Source organism: Tympanuchus pallidicinctus, unplaced genomic scaffold (assembly GCF_026119805.1).
Source record: "Tympanuchus pallidicinctus isolate F22 unplaced genomic scaffold, pur_lepc_1.0 scaffold8, whole genome shotgun sequence".
NCBI lineage: Eukaryota > Metazoa > Chordata > Aves > Galliformes > Phasianidae > Tympanuchus > Tympanuchus pallidicinctus.
The window spans coordinates 7,629,030-7,654,195 of NW_026294802.1; the positions used below are offsets into that span (position 1 = coordinate 7,629,030).

The 25,166-nt window shown below is 37.9% G+C and overlaps 1 protein-coding gene across 3 annotated transcripts in view; it reads left to right on the forward strand.

The window, feature by feature from the left end:
• The window catches only part of BRAF (B-Raf proto-oncogene, serine/threonine kinase), an 81,557-nt gene that overhangs the window by 47,873 nt on the left and 8,518 nt on the right, over positions 1 to 25,166 (forward strand). For 2 of the 3 annotated variants that reach the window (XM_052667690.1, XM_052667691.1), the window contains exons 8-19: positions 3,999 to 4,158; positions 5,739 to 5,775; positions 7,174 to 7,293; positions 9,921 to 10,057; positions 10,803 to 10,920; positions 12,027 to 12,111; positions 14,272 to 14,448; positions 15,447 to 15,493; positions 16,538 to 16,656; positions 17,174 to 17,305; positions 19,771 to 19,905; positions 20,736 to 20,889. In XM_052667690.1, coding sequence (XP_052523650.1) covers positions 3,999 to 4,158; positions 5,739 to 5,775; positions 7,174 to 7,293; positions 9,921 to 10,057; positions 10,803 to 10,920; positions 12,027 to 12,111; positions 14,272 to 14,448; positions 15,447 to 15,493; positions 16,538 to 16,656; positions 17,174 to 17,305; positions 19,771 to 19,905; positions 20,736 to 20,889 — 1,421 coding nt within the window. The remainder of the gene's footprint in view (positions 1 to 3,998; positions 4,159 to 5,738; positions 5,776 to 7,173; positions 7,294 to 9,920; positions 10,058 to 10,802; positions 10,921 to 12,026; positions 12,112 to 14,271; positions 14,449 to 15,446; positions 15,494 to 16,537; positions 16,657 to 17,173; positions 17,306 to 19,770; positions 19,906 to 20,735; positions 20,890 to 25,166) is intronic. The other variant, XM_052667692.1, reaches the window with a different exon arrangement.

Consider the following 25,166-nt stretch of genomic DNA (forward strand, 5'->3'; position numbering starts at 1 on the left):
GTGTAGCTGAAATATCATTCCAGATCATTACGTCCACAGGAACTGTTTGAAAATGGAAGTGCACAGTGCTTTTCATTAACAAAAAGCAAAGCCTGTACTGTGATGTAAATGCAATGGTAGTCCCACGTGTACTTTGACTCGTAATAGCTTGGTAAGGATGCATCTACTGGGTGTCCTGTTCTAGTAGCAGTGCTGTTATTCCACAAGGGAAGTGGCATATGCATTATGACTGAAACAGTGTTAACGTGAATTTTCAATTAGGGTCTTCGTCTAACTACAGCAAAACAAAACTTCAAACAAAAATCTCTTTTGAGGAAAAATCTTTCCTGAGTAGACCAGCTCTTAAATACCTGGAGAGCAAGTTAAAGAAAATCAAGGGTAATTTGTATTAAAATTATCTTTCATATTCTTGAAGAGTGCTAGTTTGTAAGTTCTAAGATACAAGAGAGATGCTGTGTATAATAATACTGTATGAGTTTGTTATATGTAAAGTAGTGTACGTGGGCAATTCTGAGTTACCCTTGTTTTTACCAGTGGACCCAGTTTTGTGGGATAGCAAATCTGTGGACATATTGACATTTGCTATCATTGACAAAGGGTGAAAAGCTGCACCTGTCTGTAATTAGTAGCCCCAGTTAGGTAATTTAGCCTTACTTTCGTCTACTGACAAAACCTCTTTGTTCTCTCTTGATAAAAAGGAAGGGAACAATGTGCTTATCCCAAATCCATGTTCTAAGGAAAAGGTACGTTCTGTTGTGCTGCCAAGAAAGGTTATAATTTATTTTAAAAAAAGTTGAGATTTGACAGCTCCATTAGCTTGTTGCCTGGGAAGCTGAGACTCATTTGTTGCAGGAATGCCCACACTTAAGTAGCTGGAAGAAAGTATGGTACAACCTTTCTAATATGTCAGAATATTGACCTACTTATCTGTAGGTCTCTTCTAGCAAGGGAGTTGACTGCCAGCTGCTTCAAAGGCTGCAGGAGCAACAGAAACTCAGATCCTTGTATTTAAACTTCTCTGCTTCTCTAAGCTGTGGTCTTCTTACAGTGAACAGTACTTTGCAGAGCTGTGCTCTAGTTGTCTTTTTTGTTGTTTTTTTTTTTCCCCAGTTTGTTTGCTGGCACTTAGTCCTTCAGCATAGCCTGCAGATTTAGTGTCGTAACTTGTCTGGAGCGGGCAGTGCCATCCTCTTATAAATTAAAATAGCCATTCCTTTTTGCTTTGTTGTCCCTTCCGTTCTCCTGCAGCAGTTAAGTTAGCCCATGTAAGCATGGGCTTATGATATCTAGGAGCATCACTGTATACGTTGTGATGATGCCTCTCCTGTGGCATTGAGGCAGGTCAAGCACACAGGAGGAGGCTGCTGGTAATCACTCCTGAGCTTGTGGTCTCAGTAGGCCACCTAGCAACCTTTTCTGTCTTTCTCTTCACTAGTTACCTTTTTAAAGCCATGTCCACGTTTAGCAAAAAAATTTTGCATTTTAGTGAATGTCCCAAAAATACTATACAACCAAAAATCCTGGTTGTATAGATAGCGTACGTAACTATGTTTTGATTCTTTTGTGTTTTTCCTCTTGGTAGCAGTAGAGCCAAAAAAGAGAGCTCTTTGTCAGTCTGTAGGTTTTTTCCTAAAGATCTGACCTGCCTCCAGGATTCCATGAGTAGAAAAAGATATTCAATTTGTTTTTAAAACATGGCATGATGTAGCGTGCTATCTGTGTTAGCAGCGTGGTAGGCTTGGTGACCTGTGTCCAGAAACACAGGCATATTTGTGGATTCTTTTAGTAGATGACCATTTATGACTCAGAGGAAGATTTAATTGAAACAACATTTCTGAAATCGTGTGGTGTTTCTTTTTTTTTTCCCCTTGGCTAACTCACAATCACAGTAACTTCAATTATTTCTGTTCTAGTTGCGTGGCAGAGCTTAAACATTCTCTCATAGTCAATCGTAATGCAGTGATCTGGTGCTTGTTGTTACGTGTTTTCCTTGGTTTCACTGTTTCAAACTCCTCAAGAGGTTTGGACAGGAAACTGCTGTCCTGTCAATGGCAGTTCTGGGCTGGCTGAGACGATTTTTATACTTTTCTGAAATCTTTGTGTGTTCCATCTGACGTACTTGCCTTGATGTGAAAATATGGTATATCAGGAATATCAGCCACATCCTGTGCATGCGTCTGCAGTGTCCTATCTCCTGATGTGAGTTCTGGTTGCATAATTTCCTTAAAAACATGTTTGGGAATTTCGAAAACTTCCTCCTCATCAGAAAAGTTTTACTCTGTTGACTTCTGAGCATCGTTCAGAAATACTGGGCTGTTGAAAATGCTTCCTCAAAAATCTGTCTATTAGCAGTTTCAGTTGCTTCCCATCATCTTCGTGATAAATATATTCTTATGTGCTGTTAGGTAATTACTCTCTAATTTTATATATATATATATATATATATATATATATATATATATATATATATATTTTTTTTTTTTTTAGAGCAAGACTGTATGCCTTACCAGTTCTTCCCTCTATCTCATTTCACAAACGTAATCTATGTGTTTTATTGCAAGGCTAACTACACTGTCACCTGAATTCACTGGCAAGTGGTGATCAATTGTGATCTTGAGAGCGAGACCATTCTTGATAGTGAGACTGTAGGCTGGGAAGGAAAAAATGATAGGTACTAATAGTACTGATAGCACTGAGTTCTGAGATCACTGCCAAACTATGTAAGATCTGTAATAGCAGATAGGTAATAGCATGTCTATTTTGGAATAAACGTTAGAGATGCTGTTGAAAATGTTAGCTGCCCTTGAAAATCTTTGGAGAGGCAGGGACTATTTACATACAGAAGACAGCACCATGGCCTCTTGCTGCAGCAGGCTGCTTTATGGTTTATTTCTGAAACTTCTCCCTGTGGGCATTGCCTTTGTAGGCATGGTAACCCATGAGTAGTTTAATAGCTGGGGGACTACTCTGTTAGGAGTTGCATTTTGTATGAATTCTAAAACCTCGTTATCAACTATGCAATATATTTTAAGTATGTTTTTTTTCTGAAGAAGGTGACAGATTTCTTGTTCAACTTGTATCCATTGAATTGAATGATGGGACTTAACAGTGATTAACTTTGACTTGAGTAAGAGAGAAATGCCTATTTATTCTACTTTACCAAATTAGCAAGGTAACCAAATAAGTGATGTTCTGCCTTCATATGAATAACAACACAACAACAAAGAGAGTGTGTACATGTTTTGTCTATTAATGTATATAGACTTGTATCCACATTCATGACTGATAGCAGTTGCGTTACTTCAGAAAACTTGTCTGTGTAGTCTGAACACTTATCTTTGAAGTGAAATCTCTTCTGTTGCCTAACTGTAGCACTGTAAATAATGTTGGGAATGTTTCACTGTTCAAACTTATTTCCTTCAAGCTGAGGTGAACAGGTGATATATTTATTTTTAATATCAGTTATTCCTAGTACGTTGACCATAATATCATTTATTTATTAACTATTTAATCAGCTTTCTTTGTTGCATAGTAATCCCATCCATATGATTTTTATGACATAATTTGATATTGGCGTGAGATGTTAAACATTTTTCTTTATCAAAAAGATGCCATTATAAAGATTGTATTGCATTAACTTTGAAGTGAAGAAACTTAGAGAGTCTCAATATCTGCAGCGCATGTTGAGCTATATTAATTGTTTCAGGTCAGGATTTAATATTGCTAGTTAGATACGGTGTGTTAGGATTTGTTTTGTTTTTTGAACTCGGAACACTGTGCAGCCATGTAATCAAGTATTTTGTGCAGCAGAGAGTTGTTGCGATTGACCCTAGGGGAGCAGAGGCTGTTCATTATAAATAGTTTTTATGCAGGCCATTAGACCAGCTGTTTCTTATGTATGTGTTATTATAGTTGAAAAGGATTTACCACACCCACTATGCAGCATTTGAAGCCATTTGTAGACCTAAATCCTCTTTTTCCTTGACTTTGTTTCTCAGACCACCAATTCTCCCTAGTCCTTCTCCTTCAAAATCCATTCCAATCCCACAGCCCTTCCGACCAGCAGATGAAGACCATCGGAATCAGTTTGGGCAACGTGACCGATCCTCTTCAGCTCCCAATGTTCACATCAATACAATCGAGCCAGTCAATATTGATGTAAGTATTAACATTTGGATCATGAACAGATTTGGTGTTTCTCTTATGAATATCAAGGTGTTAAATATATCATGTGCACACACAAGTACTGTATTTCGAAGCTAATCCTTGGTCTGTCAGAACCTTTGTAGATTCCAAGAAAGAATTTTTTCTATTGAGGGCTGTAGGAATAGAAATATCTCAACAAGTAGAAGCTACCTTTATATAGGTATAGGCTGTAGTTCAGCCTTTAGCTTTCAAAAAAGCATTCTACCACAAACTACTGCTGTTCTCTATTTTATGATCAGTCTTAAGGCTCATACTGCTACCTGTACAGCATTAAGAAAGTAAAGGCCAGCAACCATCCTTACAGACCATTGTATGCATTAAGTTACTTTCTTGGCATGCAAGGTAGTTTTGTTTTTTGCTGTTTTTTTTTGTTTGTTTGTTTTTTTGTTTGCTTTACAAGCAACATTTCTGGCATTGAAGGACATTATTGGAGTTATCTGAGCTCAGATTTAGTGAGTGTTGGTTAGCATTCCATGAACCCAGCATATATTAATGTGAGTGTTCAGAAGCTCTTATGCTTAACAAGTTATCCACATTTTTGGGATTTCTGAATGCTAAACTGTAATGCTTAACAATAATAGTTGATAATAAACATAAGAGCAGCTTGCATCATTCAAAATTTGAATCACGAGGGCCTCTTTCTAATTTTGTTAATTTGTACAGCTTACATTTTTCCTTTGAATCCACTCTTTAGAAATCTGTCATTTGTCAGATGAATGGTCTTGACGTCTGTCTGGACACTGAGGCACAAAAAATCTACATACGAGCTGAGTGAAAGGTGAAATGTTAGCTGTGTATTAAGAAAGCAGCTTACTGGACATTTGCATATGGCAGTGGTGTAGCTGAGAGGCAGGACTGGTGCTTTTCAGCAGCAGTGCAAATATATAAAGTAATCATACACCCATTAAAAAAAAAAACCTTAATGGTGAAAATGCACCTCAGCCACTAGAATTTTCTTGTGCGAAGAACATCATTAGTGTTGGTTACTTGTAGTCTGGATATATGGTAAAAGATACTCTCAGTTAACAGTGGATTGAAGGTGAAGGAAGTCTTTTGCAGTTAGTCATTTCTGAAAAGAGCAGAGTGCATCTGGGTATGCAAATGTGGTGCGTTGGTACAAGCATGAAGCAGAACTCGTTTGACTGACTTACCTCAGTACAGGAAATTGGTGTCCCAGCTTCTGATAAGACAGTTCAAATAATTTGTATCACAAACACTGCAACCAGAACGTTTGATTTGATACAGCTTTGTACATTTGGGCCAACTGCATGTTGAAATCAATATTTTTGTATCAGTATTGATTTGGGGAGCTATGAGTTTCAGTTTACTACTGGGAGATGCTGTTCTAAAGCAAATGATTTGGAAAAGTTTAATGATTGTTATAGTTTGGAGTCGCTGGTGTCAGTAAGCCAGAATAGGAAACAACTTCTGTTTTGTGACCAGCATATAAGGTCATGGATTATCAATTGGATCGCTCTCTCTGATTCTGGAATGTAAATGTTAATACTTACATGCAATTTTTTTTTTAATAGGACTTGATTAGAGACCAGGGTGTACGAGGAGAGGGAGGTAAGTAATGAATGTTTAAACTAGCTACTGTGCTATATTTAAATATACAATTCCTCTGTCCTTTCCCTTTGTTCTACTTCCTTCTATAAAACACGGGCACAAAGGAAAATATGACTAGAATTAAAAAATGAATTTGCGTTTGCTTGTCCATTAAATTAGTATTTGTCTGACAAAGATTTGAGTCATTTGCCAGTCATTCTGGGAGTGGGGGAGACAGAAGGAGAAAAAGTTTTGAAGTGTTATCTGGTCTTTTAGTATTAAAATCATCCTGCACTCTTTTTTTTCCCCTCTTTCACTCACACACATGCACACGTACACAGTCACTCACTCACATGGCTGCATGCAGTTATGCTACAGCTTTCCATCTCTCTCAAAAATCTTTATGCCTATTGTTACCTTCCCACCTGTGGAAACTACAGTAGTTTCCTTTGGAGATTATCAACACAGTATATGGACCTTCCATATGAACTGCTGCATCCTAAAGCGGCATGATGTTCTCCGGTTCTTCTCCCCCTCTACCCCTGCTGAAGATGCTGCTTTGCTATACTGCATGCCTGTGCTAATCTTGGACCCAAGTTGTTAAGACCTTAAGTTAAAGCCAGCTCCCTTTATGTTTTCTTTGATAAAACACAACCCTAATTGACAATTAAGCCAGAACTAGTGGCAGAAGATAGATTAATTTTTCTTCTCATGTTATGCACAAGCCCGGTTGTCAAGTCCTGAGAGGGCTTCTTATATGCTGTATGTATTCCTATGAATATACTACTAATAAAGGAACAGTAAGTTTTGTAGACCTGTGGAAGTTTTTCCAACTCCAGATTATTGACTCAGCCATCTACTACTTCTTGTAACTTGTTTCAGCCATGAGAAAATTGAGTTACCTCACTGCAGTCCACCCCGATCTCCGATGTTTTGTACCATGGGCTATCTCTTAACTGTTTCTCCCATCCATGACATGGGTAGGATGGGGCCTACCTACCGCTTTGTGGTTGAGGGAGCTGTTTTTTCTTATGCCACTGATAGTACCCTTCTTTAAAAAGAAATTTCTGTTAGTATCCTGCCAGAAAATTAATTTCAAGTTTCCAGTTTTAGCTATTTTTGTATGTCTCAATAGGTGTGGCTCTCCACAGTTTTGCCCATTTTGTCCAGCATTTAAGTGTTGTGGTATCATGTTGATTTTAACTTTTGATCATAAACTGTCTGCTTGGCATCTGAAAACAATTGGCAATTCCCATTCTTGAAACGGTGTTTTTAGTAATTGACGTTTTTGTCCTTCGAAGTACAGAAGCAAACTATGAATAGGAGTCAAAGCATCCTAGTTATTTCCCATGACTTCTTTCATTTCTTCTATGTGTCTGTCTTTCTGTCTCTGCCTGCCCGTCTCTTTCTCTCTAACAGCCCCTTTGAACCAGCTGATGCGCTGTCTTCGGAAATACCAATCCCGGACTCCCAGTCCCCTCCTTCATTCTGTCCCCAGTGAAATAGTGTTTGATTTTGAGCCTGGCCCAGTGTTCAGAGGTAGTTGGGCTCTTCTTTCTTGTTTTCACCCAAACAAAATAAGTAAAACCACAGATGCTGTTTGTGCCTCACCCTCACACCGTGTGTATGTAAGTGTGTGAGTTTATCAAAACACCTCTGTTTTTTGCTTGGCCTGGCTGGAATGCTTTGAATGTGCTTTCCACACATATTCACTTTCACGTTTATATGCTTGAAGATGACTGTAAAGTCTGACTTAAATCTTCTAAAGCAAGGAATTTCATAGTTGAGGTATTTATATGGACCAAGACGTAATTTTTTCTAAACAGAGGTCCTTGGATTGCATTGCATTGCAGTGATTTTAAAGACATGTCCTTAACTTAGAATTTCCTTGACTGCTCAATTTAAGTCAGTTCAGTGCTTTAACACTTTTATGTATTTAATAATCTTTATTTTGAAAAGTAATCTAGGAAATCAAATGTGAATTACAAACATTTCCATTGATATCTTGTCAGGTCTTAAGCTTTTCACGCAGTGTGCCATGTCAACTTTCCACAAGAAATGTGTTTTGAGGATTTTTTTTTTATACTACACTGGGGCCCTGGATGGTTTAGACTGTATCATTTTTATTTAGTACATATCCAGTGAAACAATGCTTGCTTGTGTCCTGAACAATGTAAAATAATACTTTTTCATTTTCACACATCACTGACTCTTCAGTAATTCAGGCCTAAAGCTGTCAATGGATCTGTTTTATTGCACAAAATCCCCATTGGGATTTCATACGCTGGAAAAACCTACTGTTAAGTTATAGCATGAAATAAAAATATTTGTGTATCGATGTATACATGTAGAAATGAATAGTCAAGTGCATGTAGTGTAGTTTTCAAATGCTACCACCTTGGCTGTTTCAAAGACTTTTGTTGCAGAACGTATCAAGAACACTAAAATTGTTCCAGAAATTTTTGCATGGAGAGGGGTATAAAGAGGCAAGCAAACTGTGTACAGAATGGAATACATTAAATACAGCTTAGGAGTCCATGCTAATGACTGAAGTCCAGCATTATCTAAAGTGTTGCATGGTACTGACAACTTGGAAAACAGGTCCACTGGTGTTATTATGGACAGATTAACTGTAATGTCCTACCCTGTGCTATAACCAGATCCACTAAAGAGTAAATGTTCTGCTAGTGCTGCTATATCTCAGTATAAAAATTTAAGTAGGAGATTCCAGTTACTTCTAAAGGAGACATAATGTGTTCCCTTTAATATCTTAAAGTACAATTTTAAGCCAGTAGAATTTTGGAAAAAAGTTCTTATTCTGGGAACATAATACATTTAATTTTGATTTTTGTTTTGTTTTCAGACAAATAATGTAGTAAAAGCGCAATAATATAGTGACATAAAACGAAATTGACAAAGAATAGGAACCAAAGGTTTCTCCATTAGGTCACTGGCTTCCATCTGCTTCTAAGTTTCATTAGGTACCCAGTATGCATTGTTGTTGCTTTAACGTGGGGAAAAGTTCAAGAATGCTGCATTCCATTTCTGATACTATTATGTGCTTCCACTTCTAAACATATGGATTTTAGCTCAATGAAGGAAAGCAGTGATGGATAGATACAATCTGGTCAATTAGCACATAGAGGGGCTGAGCACAAGCAACGGTCACAAAAGCTACAAAATGGATTTTGAATTCAAGTTGGCATTAGGAGTCTTCTTTGCAGGTAGGAAAGGGGGTTGTGAAATAATAGGAGGAGTACTGTCTTTCACCACTGATGTTAGAGAAAGTACTGGAATGTTGGAGGCCTTGTACAATGACATACATCATTTATCAGAGCAGGGTGAATTTAATTAACAGTTGACCCTATTTTATGTCCTTTGGACTAAGAGAGGATCAGCATAAACTTGCTAATTAAGGTGTACTTTAAAAAGCAATGTCTAGTTTAAGTGCTCTATTTGTAAAGAGGCACTGGGGCCCTGAAACACAGCTCTGTGATTTTTCTATGAAGTTTTGTTTAGACAGTATATGTTAGAGGTAAACTGTTCTAATTTGGATTTATTAGAATATGCCTCAAATAGGTAGATTGAGCACTTGTTCCTTTGGAAGCCTTTCTGCAGTCTAATATCTACTTTTAGATAAAAGTTCTTTACTAACAGATAGCTTTAAAACAGCCAAATGGTTTTGAGGTGGCACTTGAAGACTCAGCTAGAAAACATGTTGGTTTTTTGTTTTTTTTTTTGTATTCTGTTTTGATTCCAAAATACAGTATCTCAGCTATTTATTGGGTCCCTAAAATGTTAGCTACAAGCAATCTGAGAGGCAGCTGCAGCTAACTAAATGCTACTACTTGTCAAAGAGGCTGGCGAAATTAAAAACAACAAAACATTTTTTTTCTTCTTAAACATTATCCCTCTAATTCAAGAACAAAAGGCTGAGGACTAGATGATACACAGGAACGTTTGCTATAGACTCGTCTCTTTCTGTTACCTAAGACTTGAGCTAATCTAGTATTAATACAATATTCCTGAGTGTATGTTTGTTCCTTCTTAACATTTACATTAATGTTTGGAGATACTGCATCTCAAACAAAATTCTTGCACCTGACACCAGTACGTTCTTGTAAGCTGGCTTCTTAAAGATAAAAATTATCTGTTCTGAAATTTAGGTTCAACTGCAGGTTTGTCTGCAACACCTCCCGCTTCTTTGCCTGGGTCACTTACCAATGTGAAAGCATTACAGAAGTCACCGGGCCCCCAGCGGGAAAGGAAATCATCCTCATCCTCAGAAGACAGAAATAGAATGGTAAGATGAGTTATTTCCACACGCACTACACAGTGTGGTATTCTCATAGCATAGAAATACCACGCATCCTCATAGTACAGAAATACCACACATCCGTGTTTTTCTCAGTTTTCTTTCATCATAGCCATGTGAATTATTTTCAAGATGATTATATAATGGTCAAGGATTTTAAACCAGTAAATAATGGAATATTGAAATCATGAGACTGGTGTATAAATCATCAGTTGTGTTCACTTTTCCTCCATTGCACCCAAGTGTCTGGGTGCACTTTTATATTATAATGCCAGTTTCCCTTCAAAGAGTATCTTAATCTTTTTCTCACCATGTTTCACGAACAGTGAAGTTCTCTAATGAGTCAAATTTAACAATGGATAAAATGACTGCATTCTTTTAATTCAGAGTTCAACCTTATGACTGAGTAAGAATTGAAAAATTCATAAATGAGACCTTCCCTTTGGGAGGAAATTCTCCATTTCTTTACTGGTTTTAATTCTGCCCGAAATCTGTGGCAAGTATTTCCTGTCAGGAAATTACTTGTATACAATTATGCTGAGGTTTTGAATATACCTAATTTGAAATGTCGCTTGCAGTATTTGGAGAAAACATATTTTAATTGCATGAAGTTTTGATACCGAATCTTTAATAAAGGATTGTAGTTTAACGTAGTTTAGCTCGTAGTTTAACGAGCATTAATTGTTGTTTTTTCTTCTTTTTTTCTTTTTATTATTTGTGTAAATATGTAAAGAAAACCCTTGGTCGACGAGATTCAAGTGATGATTGGGAAATACCAGATGGGCAGATCACAGTTGGACAAAGGATAGGATCTGGATCATTTGGAACAGTCTACAAAGGAAAGTGGCATGGTACGTGGCTCCCAGTGCAAACAGTTGCTTTTAAGCAAGTGGCCTTGCCTGTTGGGGGCCACTCAGCTGAAAAGCAGCTCTACAGAAAAAGATCTGTAAGTCCTTGTGGATGCCAGTTTGAACATGATTAAGCAACGTGGCCTTGTCCCAAAGAAGGTTAATGGTATCTTGGGCTGCATTATAGACAAAGCATTACCAGAAGGTGGAGGGAGGTGATCCTTCCCCTCTACCTCATTACTGGTGAGACTGCACCTGGAGTGGCAGTTCCAGTTCTCCCCACTACAAGAGAGATGTGGACATATACTGGAGAGACTCCAGCAAAGGCCCTCTGCTATGAAGAAGGGCTGAGAGCTGGGACTCTTAAGCCTGGAGAAGAGAAGACTCATTTAATATATATATTAAAATGCCTGAAGTAAGGCTAAAAGGAGGATGGACTCAGGCTATTTTCAGTGGTGCCCAGTGACTGGGTCAGAGGCAGTGGCTGCCAACTCAAACAAAAGAGGCTCTGAGCATGAGGAAACACTTCACTGCAGCGAGGGCGACCAAACACTGCCACAGGTTGCCCAGAGTTTGTGGAGACTCCCTCTGTGGATATGCTCAAAAGGATTCTGGGCATTGCCCTGTGTATACAGCTATAGGTGGCGCCTGCTTGAGCAGCAGGGTCGGGTCACATAGCCCCAGGAGGTCCCAACAAACCTCAACCATTCTGTGACCTATGAATGCTATTTAAATCTAAGAATCATGGGTTAAGTAAGGTACATTAGAGCTTAATCAGTGCAGAAACTTGACTCCTATGTGTTCTTCAGAAGTAATTATTAGGGTAAAGATGAAACATAATTACTAGAAAGGCTGAAGTAGCCACCTCACTATGCCAGAATCTCAAATGTATGCATATACAGAAAGTTTAGATGTGGCTAGAATTTCTCAGAGTAAAATAAGAATAATACTTATACATGTTTACAGAATATATACTTATTTTAATATAGCAGTGGTTTATTTCACTAAAGCTAGAAAACAGAGTCTAAATATTTCTGATTTTCTATATAGCATTTTCTCAATTGAGGAATCTGTGTCAATGATACTTACTAAAGATTGCTATTTTGAAGGTGACGTGGCAGTGAAAATGTTGAATGTTACAGCACCCACACCTCAACAGTTACAGGCTTTCAAAAATGAAGTAGGAGTGCTCAGGTAAGAATATTTGTGGTATGAAATAATCTGTGTAGATTTATGTTTCTGTAATGATTGAGTTTCACATTTCCATTACATCACAGTGGTCTTATTTCTTAATTATGATAATTTGGGTAGAAAATACAACTTACTATTTTAAAGCATTTGTTTATTATCCACTGCTTTGTATCCATGTGTGTTTGTCTGTAGACTGATGTTACTGAGTATATGGTATATCCAAGCACTCAAGACAAGTCTGTGTTTTACTGTTGTAGTGCCCACAGGACAGTCAAACTTACGCATGAACTTTCGGACCTTTGCTCTCTTCCAAGTTTTGAGATTGAAGGAGAGTGTAACTGATTGTTCTTTTCCAGCCATAGCTCTGCCCATGTTTTCCGTTGTTTCGTAGCAGCATTGACTCATCCTTGATTTTTTTTTTTTTTTAATGTCTATTTCATAGTCACTTCTTGATTTTATTTTCTCTTGTTTAGTGCTTGTAATTTCTTAGGTAAAGTATTTGTCTTGCATTCAGTTCTGAACAGAGAATCTATCAATACTATATCATATTTATTGGAGAAGAGCATTAGCATCTAATTACAATCTTGAGCATAATTTTGTTTTAAGAAGCAAAATAGAAAGGAGTTTTTTGGCTTTGGTAAATTCACGTGTTGAGATGGATGCCTGTCCTGGAGAAGGGTCCACAGTAAAATGCATGGTGTAGCTCATAAGTCCATAGCTGTGGTAACAGAAGCTTGCAGGAGTATGCTGCCTTGAAGAGGTGTGTGTATTTTTGGTCTCATACCTGAAGTCTGGCCTTTCTCTTTTGTTGATCATTTTGGTGCTTAGTAAAAAGTCCATGGTGCTATCCTTTGACCCAGCCAAGCCAGTTATATTTGTCAGTGCATTTTCCATTATGCTTCATCAGTACTTTCTTAGCTTTGAGGTAAAATTTGCAAGAAAGCACTGATTTTTGTTCACTCAGCAGTTAATCTCAGCATCACTTGACAAATCCTTGCACCTGAAAAAGGCCCAGTCACATAGGTTAGAACTGCTGTAGCCTGCATTGCTAGGGGACAAACAAGTTTGTGTGGCAGGCGCCTCTGTTAGTTTTTTAATATAAGAAAATATGGAACACTTTGTCATCAGCTGCACAGCATGCAGACTTAAAAAGCTGCCACATGTTTTAAGCTTGGTCTGTCAGGTTTCATCAGGCAGTGAGCAAACTGCTTGCAGTACTGTGCTGTGTTGGAAGAAGACTCTCTTTTTCCTCAGCCTCTGGAAAAGCTGGCTAAGACTGCAGAGATCACTTTTTTTGTGATCTCTAGTTGGTGTGTTTGAAGGGATCTAGTTCTTCTTGATATCCATTTGGTAACACCAAGAATGTGATTGGCTTTTCCTGGAACAGGATCAGGATAAACTTTTGCATTTTAGAATATATCACTAGACTGTTTCAGGCCTTGAATCTACTGGGATATCTGCTGAGATCATCTTCTTAGGACTCTCTTTTAAGAAGTTTTGATGACTGCAGTTGCTGCTTCTTTGAAAGAGGTTTGATTTAATCTGGCCAAATCTCTGGTGAACTTAAGTCTATTCTAGTACTGTTCAGAAACAATTTTATTGAGAATATCTTGACTTCAGTGAGATACGGTTTTTACCTCTATCTCCATCCTTATTTGTATGCTGGCTCCACACAGAGAGTAAAATGTTATTATCAAACAAAGTACTAATTAAAAATGAAGTCTTGCCAAAAAGGCGTGTTGTTGGTGTCCGTGAGTCTGAAATTTCATTTTGAATGTCTTCCTGATGGGCAGCAACATCTCATAGCTGAACTAGTGTTACATATGCTGAGACCTGCCTTCAAGCACTCACTGTCCCTTGTAGACTTAGTGGTGTTGGCATCTTCTGAACATTTCTGTTCTAAGCTGCTTTCAAAATCAAGAAGAAGCAGTGCTTGCTCCAAAATAGCTATTCCATGTTGATAGAATAAAGACTAAAGACTGAAATCATTCATTGGGCTCAATACAGAAACAGATTATCCTAAGGAGATAAGACTGACCAAGAACTTCAATTTAGAAAGATGTGCTTAGTTCTGTCTGGTTCTTGTTGTTTGTTTGCTTTTCATCAATTTCCTCCTGAGTTTCATATATATGACATATATATATGTGATTTTTTTTTTAACAGGAAAACACGGCATGTGAATATCCTACTTTTTATGGGTTATTCAACAAAACCTCAGTTGGCTATTGTTACACAGTGGTGTGAGGGATCCAGCTTATATCACCATCTGCACATAATTGAGACCAAATTTGAAATGATCAAACTAATTGATATTGCACGACAGACTGCACAAGGCATGGAGTAAGTATCGTATGATTTGTTTGCAGATGATTGTTGGGGCCCTGTCCACATACTTCCTTCATTCTAGGCTGTCTGCTCAGTCTACAAGCCCAGAATCTTGCATTAATCAAAGTATTTGGTGAAGTGTTTAGATCAGTGGGATAGAGTTTTTGTGCTCTTTTTTCTGGAACATAGAGAAATACGTGGCATCAAGTAATGTGGTGTCTGAAAACAAAATGAAAGTTTAACCACACTGCGATTATCTTTAATCTTGTGAGCAAAGATTTCTGCCCAGGTCTTTATGGTCTTCACAGTGCAAACAGTCTTAGGATAGGAGATAAGACCCAGTTTAAAAAGAAACACCGAGTGAATGAAAGGGTAGAATGAAACACAAAATGAGGCTCTTCCAGCAGGTGTGTGCCACTGATTGATTAAACAGAGCCATGGGAGACTGGCTGCCTAATTTAGACTTTGTCTATGCTGTGAGACAGGTGCTCTTATGCTGGAACTCTGCATGTGTTTATCTGACAGGCCGTTTGGGGAATCTCTTTTCCAGTCCTATGCTAAGGAGCAGTCAGCTTCTTTCATGGGGGACAGAGGCTGGGAAGCACTTATAGGTGCCACAATTTGGAAATACCTTGCCTGAGGTTGAGGCTATCCCACAAAGTATCATGACAGTCACCTTGAAGGCTAGGAAGCAGAGCCTTCAACATGTCAAAAACTAGTGAAATTCTTTTGGTTTGATTCTGAATATCGACTTAATCAACTGAAAATCAGAAATTGGTGTGTAATTTGTTTCATTCTTCAGTAGGACCAGGGTTAAGTTGGAAATCTAAGCTTTATTTTGTTTTTATTTTCTCCCGTGAGTGTTGCAGGAACTGATGTGGGTACTGAAGCTTTCATGCCAAAAGTGTGCAGTTTGAATATCTGCAGAATTTGTTTCAGTAACACAATAAACTTTGAGCTGTTGATTAGTGGAATGACATCTAACGCACCCAATCTGTCATGTTCCTTTTCAGTTACTTGCATGCCAAGTCGATCATCCACAGAGACCTCAAGAGTAATAGTATCCTTTTTCAGAGATGTGATTGTAGAACCAGCATTCCTGGCTGTTTTTTTTTTCCTGCCAGAAATGTTCTTATTGAAGAGAACAGCTCTTCATGTGTGATTATTTGTTGAGTTGAAATTTGGTTGAGGAGGTGTAATATGATTATTAGAAAAGTAATGCTTACATTAATCTGTTAAAAAGAGCATAATTCCTGTAGAAAGAATACATTTAATATAATTGGCTGTGGGTTTTGGAATGTGACATGATTAATCTTTTCATTTTACTTTTAAATATTCTTTTCTTTTGTAAAAACATATTTTGTTGTCTGTACATTGTTTTGTTTGACCACTAATGTATAGCAGAATTTCTTGATTTTCTTCTGCAGCATGCCAATAAACTATTGTAAGCAAGATACTGAAAGTAATTTCAAACTTCTGTTGGGAGCTATTGCATGTTTACAATGCCTTTGCCTGTTGAACATCTGACAAATACTACTCTTAATTGCCAACATAGCTTATACAACTAGCTGGCTCAGCTTGTGCATGCCTGATGCCAGCAGGCACAGGTAACCCGCTGAACCCCATTTGTGCTGGTGATTGGGGGCTGCAATTATTCCTCAAGAACAGGTAGTTCCCAGTAAGTGTGAGTCACAGACTTGTATTGACTTAAGTCCCTGTATGCTGCTGTGATTCCAAGAACGTAGCAAGGTTTGTTGTAGTCTCAGAAAGATTTTTTTACATTGTTGATTTCTGCCTGTGATGAAGGATTTCACCAGTTTGACTAGTGGAGTATTTGCAGCTTCTGGTATTTGAGCACTTGGCATTTAAAGTCATCTGGGACGTAGTCTGTTCAACACCAGCCCAGTCATTACGTGTATAACCCTGAACTACCATAATCCATTATCCCAACTGCTTAGAGCCTGTACCATATGATAACTGTATTTAATGGTGATGAATGGTTAAAACTGTTGCATTTGAAAGTGCACATTTGTAGCCATTAATTGTTTCTTGTAGGACAGGACCAGTGTGGTTTGTTTGCTTTCCCTTAACATTTATCCCTTAGATATTTTTCTTCATGAAGACCTCACAGTAAAAATAGGTGACTTTGGTCTGGCTACAGTGAAATCACGATGGAGTGGATCTCATCAATTTGAACAGTTATCTGGATCGATTCTGTGGATGGTAAGTAAAGGGGAAGCGGCATGTCCATTGTAACTGATCTCTTTGCCTTTGGCCAAGCTTTATAAGACTGTCCTTTCCGTGCAAGGACACGTGCAAGCCATCTGAGGCTGGAAAGACCAAAAATACGTGGTACTAATTAAGTTCTTGTCAATTTTTCTTAAACTATGTGTTTTCCAGTACTCAGCAAAAAAAACTTCAGTGTCTACTTTCATTATTCTGAGGGCTGAACTGACAGGACAGTTTTGTGTAAGGAAAGAGGGCACAATCAATCCAGGGCTGAGGAAGATGTTCTGTCATAGTGCAATAAGGGGATCACCAAATTAAAAAGAACCAATGGACTCGTGTCAGCAGACACTTTTGTAGAGCCCAGTAATGTGGACTGTTACACAGAAACCCAGCCGTGAGAGGGAGGCCTTAAATCTGTCATACTCTGGAAACTTTCATATCATGTTCCCGCTATGCAAGGTACAGTCTGACGTGGTGAAATAAAACCTAATTGTTTCCTTTTATGATACAGGCACCAGAAGTGATCAGGATGCAAGACAAAAACCCATATAGCTTTCAGTCAGATGTGTATGCGTTTGGGATTGTGCTTTATGAACTGATGACGGGACAGTTACCATACTCAAACATCAACAACAGGGACCAGGTAAAGAGAGCATGGGCTTGGGAAGGGACTGCCTTTAGTCAGCAGTGGCCTGAACCAGACTGATGTAGCTCTGTGAAGTGACTGTTCTGTTGTTTTGTGTATTTCATTTATTGGTTGACTCTGATGTTCTGAGATGACGTTTCTACATTATTATTTTTTTTTTAGATCTGCCTCAGCCACACAGCACCGATTTACGCACTTTTCTTGTGTTGTGTTTTTTCTTTTCTTCTTTTTTAAGTATAGATTTTCAGATTCTAAGCTGGTTGCCAGGATACTTATTAGGTAGAGAGCAGGTTACTTAATAGTAGTTTAGTTTAGAATAGTTCTGCAAAGGAGAAATAATTCTCCCTATGTTCAGTTCTTCCTTTCTTTTTTTGCCTCCTGAATTGCACTGAATAATAGTTGAGGAACGGGACTGACAAAATGGATTTAACTGAATGCTTTATATTTATTTCAATCTTGAGAAATGCATGCACCATCTAATTGAATTTCAGGGTATCAACATTTCTCAAAATCTCCTTGATGAAGCATGTGACTTTCCAGAGTGTGAATCCTGTAAGAAGATTACTTAATTGTGAACAAATCTTCTATAAGTTTAATGATACTCCACACCTATTACATGTTTCAGTAGGCTAGATGTGTTTGCGAAGGCTTGTCTGATTTATTATTTCTGTCTAATCTGAAAATAAGATCTATGCATCAAGACCTTTGGTGTAAACTATTCCTTAGCTGCCTAGTGATGTATTTCTGTTTTATCTGTGTCCACATCCCTTGTTTTTTCACTGTCAGTACTTGAGAATTGCAACCATAGCAACATTCATGTGTGAATGCCATTTTATAAGGCTGCTTCCATATTTGCCAGAACACTTCATTCCAATTCATCAGATTTGGAGCGACTCCCTTTTTTCTTTTCTCTTCTTCTTTTTTCTTTTTCTTTTTTTTTTTTCCCTTTTAAACAAAGGGAAGCATTGAGATTCCTGGCTTACATGGTTGTAACCTTCTAGAAGCAATTTTTGTTTTACCTTTTGAGTCATGAACCCAATGATATGGGTACCTGCAGTTAAGAGCTGCAGTTAAGAGTTAAGTACTGCCATATGACAGTGATTCTGACTGCAACAAGGTAAGGGATGAGGTAGAAAAATCTTCACTATTAAAGTTTGCTCTGATACTTGGGAATTCCTGAAGAAACCATATGGGAGATCTGTTCTCTCTTAATGCAAACACAGATGCATCTGAATCAGAAAGTTGAAAAAGAACTATAGTAGTGTTAGTATCAACAGCATATATAGCTTGCTTGAGATGTGTTTTTTGGTGGTGTTTTGTTTTTTTGCCAGTGTCAAGGTATGAAATAGTTATACTTTGTTAAAAATAAGGCATAATACACCTGCTGGCTCTGTCTCACTGTTCAGAAAAGGTAGTGATTATCTCATGCAGCATGAATGGATCTTTGAGAAGCTGGTTTGAAAGGGCTTTTTAGTGTCAGCATGACTGTAGCACTCAAACTGCATTAGTTTTAGCCTTGGCTTGACATGACATGATGTTTGGTGAATTCTTAATGTGTCCAAAAGAACATGAACCAAATTTGTTTTCCTGCTTGCTATTAATTTACTTCATTCTGTGCTTAAATTTTATCCTTAAGTGAAATGTAAGTCTTCTGCATTAGTTACTGTAAAAAATGTAAAGCCTGTGTCTACCTGAAATGTAAGGCCAGTAATACTTAGTTTTTGCAGAGTGGCAGCGTATTTGAGGGGGAGGGAGGAGGTTAAGGAGGGGTGCGAAGTTGGTCATGATTAATAAGCTTTCATGATGGAAAAGCAAATGAAGGAATTTATTCGCAGAAGGTCGGGGCTTTTTATTTTTTAATATCTTAAGTCCATGAGTTTCTTAAAATACCTTTCAGCATGAACTTGCAGTTTACTTTCCTACAATCACAAAACCATAGAACGGCTTAGGTTGGAAGGGACCTTAAAGGCTGCCCAGCCCCAACCCCCTGCCATGGGCTGGGCTGCCACCCGCCAGCTCTGGCTGCCCAGGACCTCATCCAACCTGGCCCTGAGCACCTCTGAGGATGGAGTGTTCAATGAATAAAAGACTATTTATTTTTAGGAATTGTATACCAACCACAGTTGCTTATTCTTGTTTTATAACAGTTTTTGACACCAAAGAACAGTTCTTTTGATGGTTATTGCTATAAATAGTAACCATTTAATAGCGTTCGTGTTCCTTATCAATCTCCCATAGAAGAGAAGGAGGAGGAGAAGTCTGATTTCTTCTCTGTGCTGAGTAGGCTGGCTCGAACAAACTTGGCCATTTCAATTTCAGGTCCTGTTCCCTGGGAGCAGAAAATTTGTTGGAAATTATTAGTCTAGCAAAAAACGTTCATCTTGTTGTTATTGTTGTTCTTACTGTTTACTTTATGAGCTTATCTTCTTCTGTCTTCATCTTTTTTCTTCTCAAAAATAAAGATAATTTTTATGGTGGGACGAGGATATCTATCTCCAGACCTCAGTAAAGTAAGAAGTAACTGTCCAAAAGCTATGAAGAGACTAATGGCAGAATGCTTGAAAAAGAAAAGAGATGAGAGACCTCTTTTTCCACAGGTGAGGAATATTTATCTTTTCTCAGTAGCCTTTACAGTCTGAGTATGAAAAGTGAAGATCACTTATGATTTCACCAATTAGTGCAGGATTTTTTTTTTTAGTGCTACATAAGATTTCATAAGAGTCCTAGTTAGTTAGAGCTGTTTAGTTAGAAATGTTCATTTACAGTCCAAAAAGCAGGTATTAATATGACTTACATTTAGCATTTATTTGTTGGAGAAAATTTCCTGGGAAATAGTGAAATTAATGATTGCAGTTAGACACATGAGTTAGAACTTGTTCTCTGAAATCTGTATGCTCCTTTCCTTCATGTCTCCTAGGCTTTATGAGAGGTGGCTGATATTTTTGTGATAGAACTTTATTTATTGTGCCTGCTGAGGAATTAAAAGCTTGGAACTGAAGGACCTTATTTTGTTGTGAATGTGCCAAAGCACTTTAAAAAGAAAATTGAGCTCCACCTACTGGCTTTTTGGTAAATGGTATTAGGGAGAGAGCTTCCAAAGCTGTTAATTTGCAGCGATGAGTGTGGATACTAGCGTGTGAAGAAGGAGGCACATAAAGGGTAATGTGTTCCTAATGCTTAAAGAGGAAAATCAGAATGTCCTATTAGAGGAGAAAGAGGCAGTTTCTTCACAAAATGTCCTTTTCAGCCTACGAGAATACAAACACCAGAGTGAAATGCACTCATCTATTTTTTGAAGTTTCTATTTAAATTTATGTATAATTTTTTTTTTTCTTTTTTTCGTTAGTTGATGTACTGCCTTTGGTTTTAAGGTATTATAGCAACTTGAAGACCGTGGATTCAACTACTTGTTTTCTGTTTGTTTTAGATTCTTGCCTCCATTGAGCTTCTGGCCCGGTCGTTGCCAAAAATTCACCGCAGTGCATCTGAGCCGTCACTAAACCGGGCTGGTTTCCAGACCGAGGATTTTAGTCTGTATGCTTGTGCTTCTCCAAAAACACCCATCCAAGCAGGGGGATACGGTGGGTTTCCAGTACACTGAAAAGAAATGTGAAAGAATGTGCCTGTTTGCTCATGTGCTGGTGTGTTCCTGCGTGTGCAACGCATATGTACGTTCTCAGCTCCTACCAGCGACTTTTTAAGGTTTACTGAGGGAATGAAGACTCATTTCCTTACATGGGGCATTGAATGTCCAAGGCACGTGTCTGTGCTGGTAAGGAATGTCTTGGGAACAGCTGGCACGAGAAGAATTAGAAGGTCGCTTAGAAGAGAAATGGGGGAAGTCACTTCAAAATAAGCAAAACTCTTCTAAAGATCATTGGCTGTCATTTTTTCCTGGTTTATTGATTAGAATTAGTTACTTAAGAGTATATTTATTGTTAATCTACTCAAAAAAACACATTTTTTTTTCCGATTGAGGTCATTATTTATGAGCATAAGGCTTTAGATCTTTTGTTAATAAAGCTACTCATATGTGGGAAACAGTTGGAGAACTGAACTTAGCTGCAAGGCTGAGTGCAGTTTAAACTTCTTGCTGTTAGCAGAATTGAGGAGAAGCACATAGCCTCCAAAGAAAGACCTTGTAACTCCTCTGAAAGTTTTTAAAATAGAGCTGTGTAGAGGATCTCTTCTTGTAGAGGAGTGGTGGCTTGGTTTTTTTGTTGTTGTTGTTTTGTTTGGTTTTTTTTGGAGGGGGTTTTTTGTTTTGGGTTTTTTTTGTTTTAGTTTTTATTTTTTCCTTAATGCTCTGACTTGTCTTAGTTTAGACCATCTCAAAGTGTTCTATTACGTGCAACACAGAAGAAATTCTGAATCTCTGCATTTGCTGAGCTGCAAGAGTATTACTGGCAATGGCCCCTCTGCCTTTCAATTAGCAAGAACTTCACTTTTGAAGTTAGAAAGAAAAAATAAATCAAGTCTGGAGCATAACCAAATACTTCAAGAGAAAAAACCTATGAACCCCCATAGCAGGAGAAGAAAACTTGAAAATATTAGTTGTTTTCGTGGAAATCAGTATTATACCATAAATTCTGCTAGGCTGAAATTTTTTAATACTGTTTATAATACTATGGCACATACTTCAGTTCAGTGACTGTTTTTTTTCACTTCCATAGAAAGCTGCTAGTTTGACTAGAATTGAATCAGTTAGACTAGATATCTAACTAAAAAAGCCAGAAACCTTATCAAGATCCTGTCAGCTCACTTGATTTTATTTTTCTCTGGACCATTCCTGTGGAACAGGTGAATCAGAGTACTGGTTCAGGTTACATCAGTTTTGATGTCAGATATGAAAACAAGCAGTAATGTTATTAATGACTGTGTTCTTGCATATTTTGAAATTAATTGTGTGGTTTTGTTTGTTTAAAACTGTTAAGCTGTTCATCTTTACTGATTCTTCTGCATCAGAAACAAGCTATTGCTGCTCTTGTTAGGACTTAAATGGCCAGAAATGTTCTTAATAGCTTCTGAATTTTGTACTTACAGGGGAAGCTTGCATGTTGCTAGCAATGTGTTTTTGAAATGGATCGAGAAATTCCACAAAGGTTTTCCTTTCTGCTTCTTTCTGGAAACTGAGCCTTTAAAAATGGGAGAATTAAAGAGCTTACAGCAATGTAAGCAGTCTGTACACTTTCTGACCATATTCTGATGGTCTTCTTGGCTTCTACAGTTGGAACAGTTTTGGAACTAACTTTTCTCTTTATGTTAGCCAAGAAAATTCATCTGTTGAAATCTGTCTCTTATGGAAATAGTCCTTAAGGATGCAAGTTGTTGCTGTTTTGTTTCCCAGCTTTCTGGTGACTTTGACAGGCCTATCTTAAAATGAAAACAGGATGTTTTTTATTTTTTTTTTGTCTTCTCACTATTTTTATATATGTATTAGACAATCCAGAGGAATGCTTCTCTGTCTTTGGGATGTACTATTTAGTTTAGGCCGCAATGCTTACGTTAGTAAATAGCAAGAGGAGAGCTGCTGCATCTTCTGCAAAATCTAGAAATGCGGCATCTCATTTCACCACTCTGGGAGTAATAAGAAGGTGCAATGCTACCCTGCCCAGTCTGAATCTTTTTGTGTATGCCAGCTCAATTCAAGCAAATTATTCCTTGGGGTAGACTTAGTTGTTAAAAACAGTTCTTCATTGCTGTAGGAACTATAATTTATGTCGTCTTTGGACATGTTTTGTCCAGTTTTCTTCCGTGTCATCACTGCATCAGAATTCTTCCTGTGTCACTTGCTGTTGTTAGACATCAAGGATGCTTTGGGATCCATGATGATAACATAACCTTAGCTTCTTACTAAGCATTTTTTGAAGCCCCAAAAAAGTCTGGTTTTGTTGATCGTTATCTTTATCTGAAATACAGGCATTTAACTTACGTAGTTTATGATTCTTGCTTCAGTGAAATCCTGAGACATATATAGCATAGAAATGTCTAAATACACCTGTGGATTTTGGTCATTGTTCTCAGAGTTGCAACTCAGTTCAGTTACGTTGTTTAGAAACAGATACCTATTTCTGCTCCTGAAAACAGGTCTGTAATAAACCAGACTTGCTTGAATGGGAAACTTGTTCTATGTGGGATCCCTTTCTTCTTCACATTGGAGTACTGAAACAAAATCTGCCTTGGTACCGTCTAGATGGACCAGATCCTCTTAAATGCTGCTGCATTTAAGCAGCACCTTTGTTTCATATGCACTTCCATGTCAGACTCTATTGTGTCAGAGTGCCCCTCTGCTGCCATCTATCACATGGCAACAACGTGTAATGCAATATTGGTGGGAAGGTTCAATCTCTACTGCTGTATCACCAACATAAAATTGGAGTCATTGCTTCTGAAGCAGCCCTTAAAGATAGATATGGCCATCTACATTCCTGATCTAGAGAAAGCTGTTACTGTACCCACATTTTATATATGAACATGTTACCTATTTGGTCACATATCAATTTGAGAGCAGGTTAACACCTCAGTTTTGAAAGGAGAGATTAGTTTAGCATTAGCTTGTCTCAAAATCTTTTGCTAAGCCTTTATTTAAATGGAAGAAAATTCTGAAAATCAACTTTTAGAGGTACTGTCCTGTCTCAGATACTTCCTCGCTTCTCCTGTTTTTCCATTGCCCTTTACTAATTAATGGTTCATCTTTTATCTTCTGAAATCCCTGTACAACCATCAAAAGCTGAATTATTGCCAGAAATGGGCAGAAGGACAAGATGAGTAATGAGGGACCAATCTCTTGTTTATAAATTGATCTTTCATCAGCAGTTTAGGAGAGCAGACTGAGAAAATAAGTAGAGCATGTTTTGAAAGTGTAGCTAAGCATGAATGTCCTTCTTAAGTATTAGCCTTACAGGCGGTACTCGATGACTTTTTTGTCCTCTTAAAAGAAGAGAAGGAGGGGAGGGGAAGTACAAAAATTGAGGCACTACTAGAAGATACTGTGAAGAAAATTAGGCAATTGGTGAAATGTGCCAAAGAGAAGGAAGCAAATATACCAAATAGTATTTTAGAGCAAGAGTTTTATGTTTTGGTAGAACGGTGTGGTTTTTTTTTTTTTTAATTTAAAACAAAGCGAAACAGGAGGAGGGAGTGGATTAGACTCATCATGAAGATGTTTTGTCTTTTTTTTTTTTAATGTTATAATTATCACCACAGACTATTAGGACTCTCAGAGCTTGACATTCACCACGGCGCTCTTACTTCAGACCTTGGTTGCACTCCCTTTTCATCTCCTGTGAGACATAGGGTCCTCTCGTTTCTCCATACTTTCTTTCTCTTGCTTATATCTGCTATAACAGCTTTTCCTGCCAGGCCTATAGATTCTGTTTCTTCCCCCTCCACGTACAGGCTGCTGATCATTTTCTTGATTCCCTTCTTTACGGCATAAAACATTCCTTGGAATTAATGCTGCCACTCTAAGATTGTGTCTGTAGGGATGTTTCCAGTTTGTTTCCAGTATTCAAAATGAAATTCTTGAGAAAAATGAAAACAATTGTTCTTGAAAAATGATGGAAGGACACCAAGATAGAGAGCCGTTGTTTGGTTGTGAAAGTGTTGGCACACTTCTGTTGGGTCTCTTCTGTCTGTTTCACTCCTTTACTGTTAGATCTCTGAGGAGTTCTGTCAAGAAAGGGACATAAACTAACTTAAAATTTATGTGGAACCCAGCAGGAGGAAGTGATGTGTGCATTTCTTTTAATTCCACTGTAGTCCTTTCGTTAAGCATCTTTGCACATCCTGTAGAATGCAGTTTCTGTGGGTGGCAGGGAAATTTTTTGGCTAAAGCATAGGATTAAGGAGATTACTA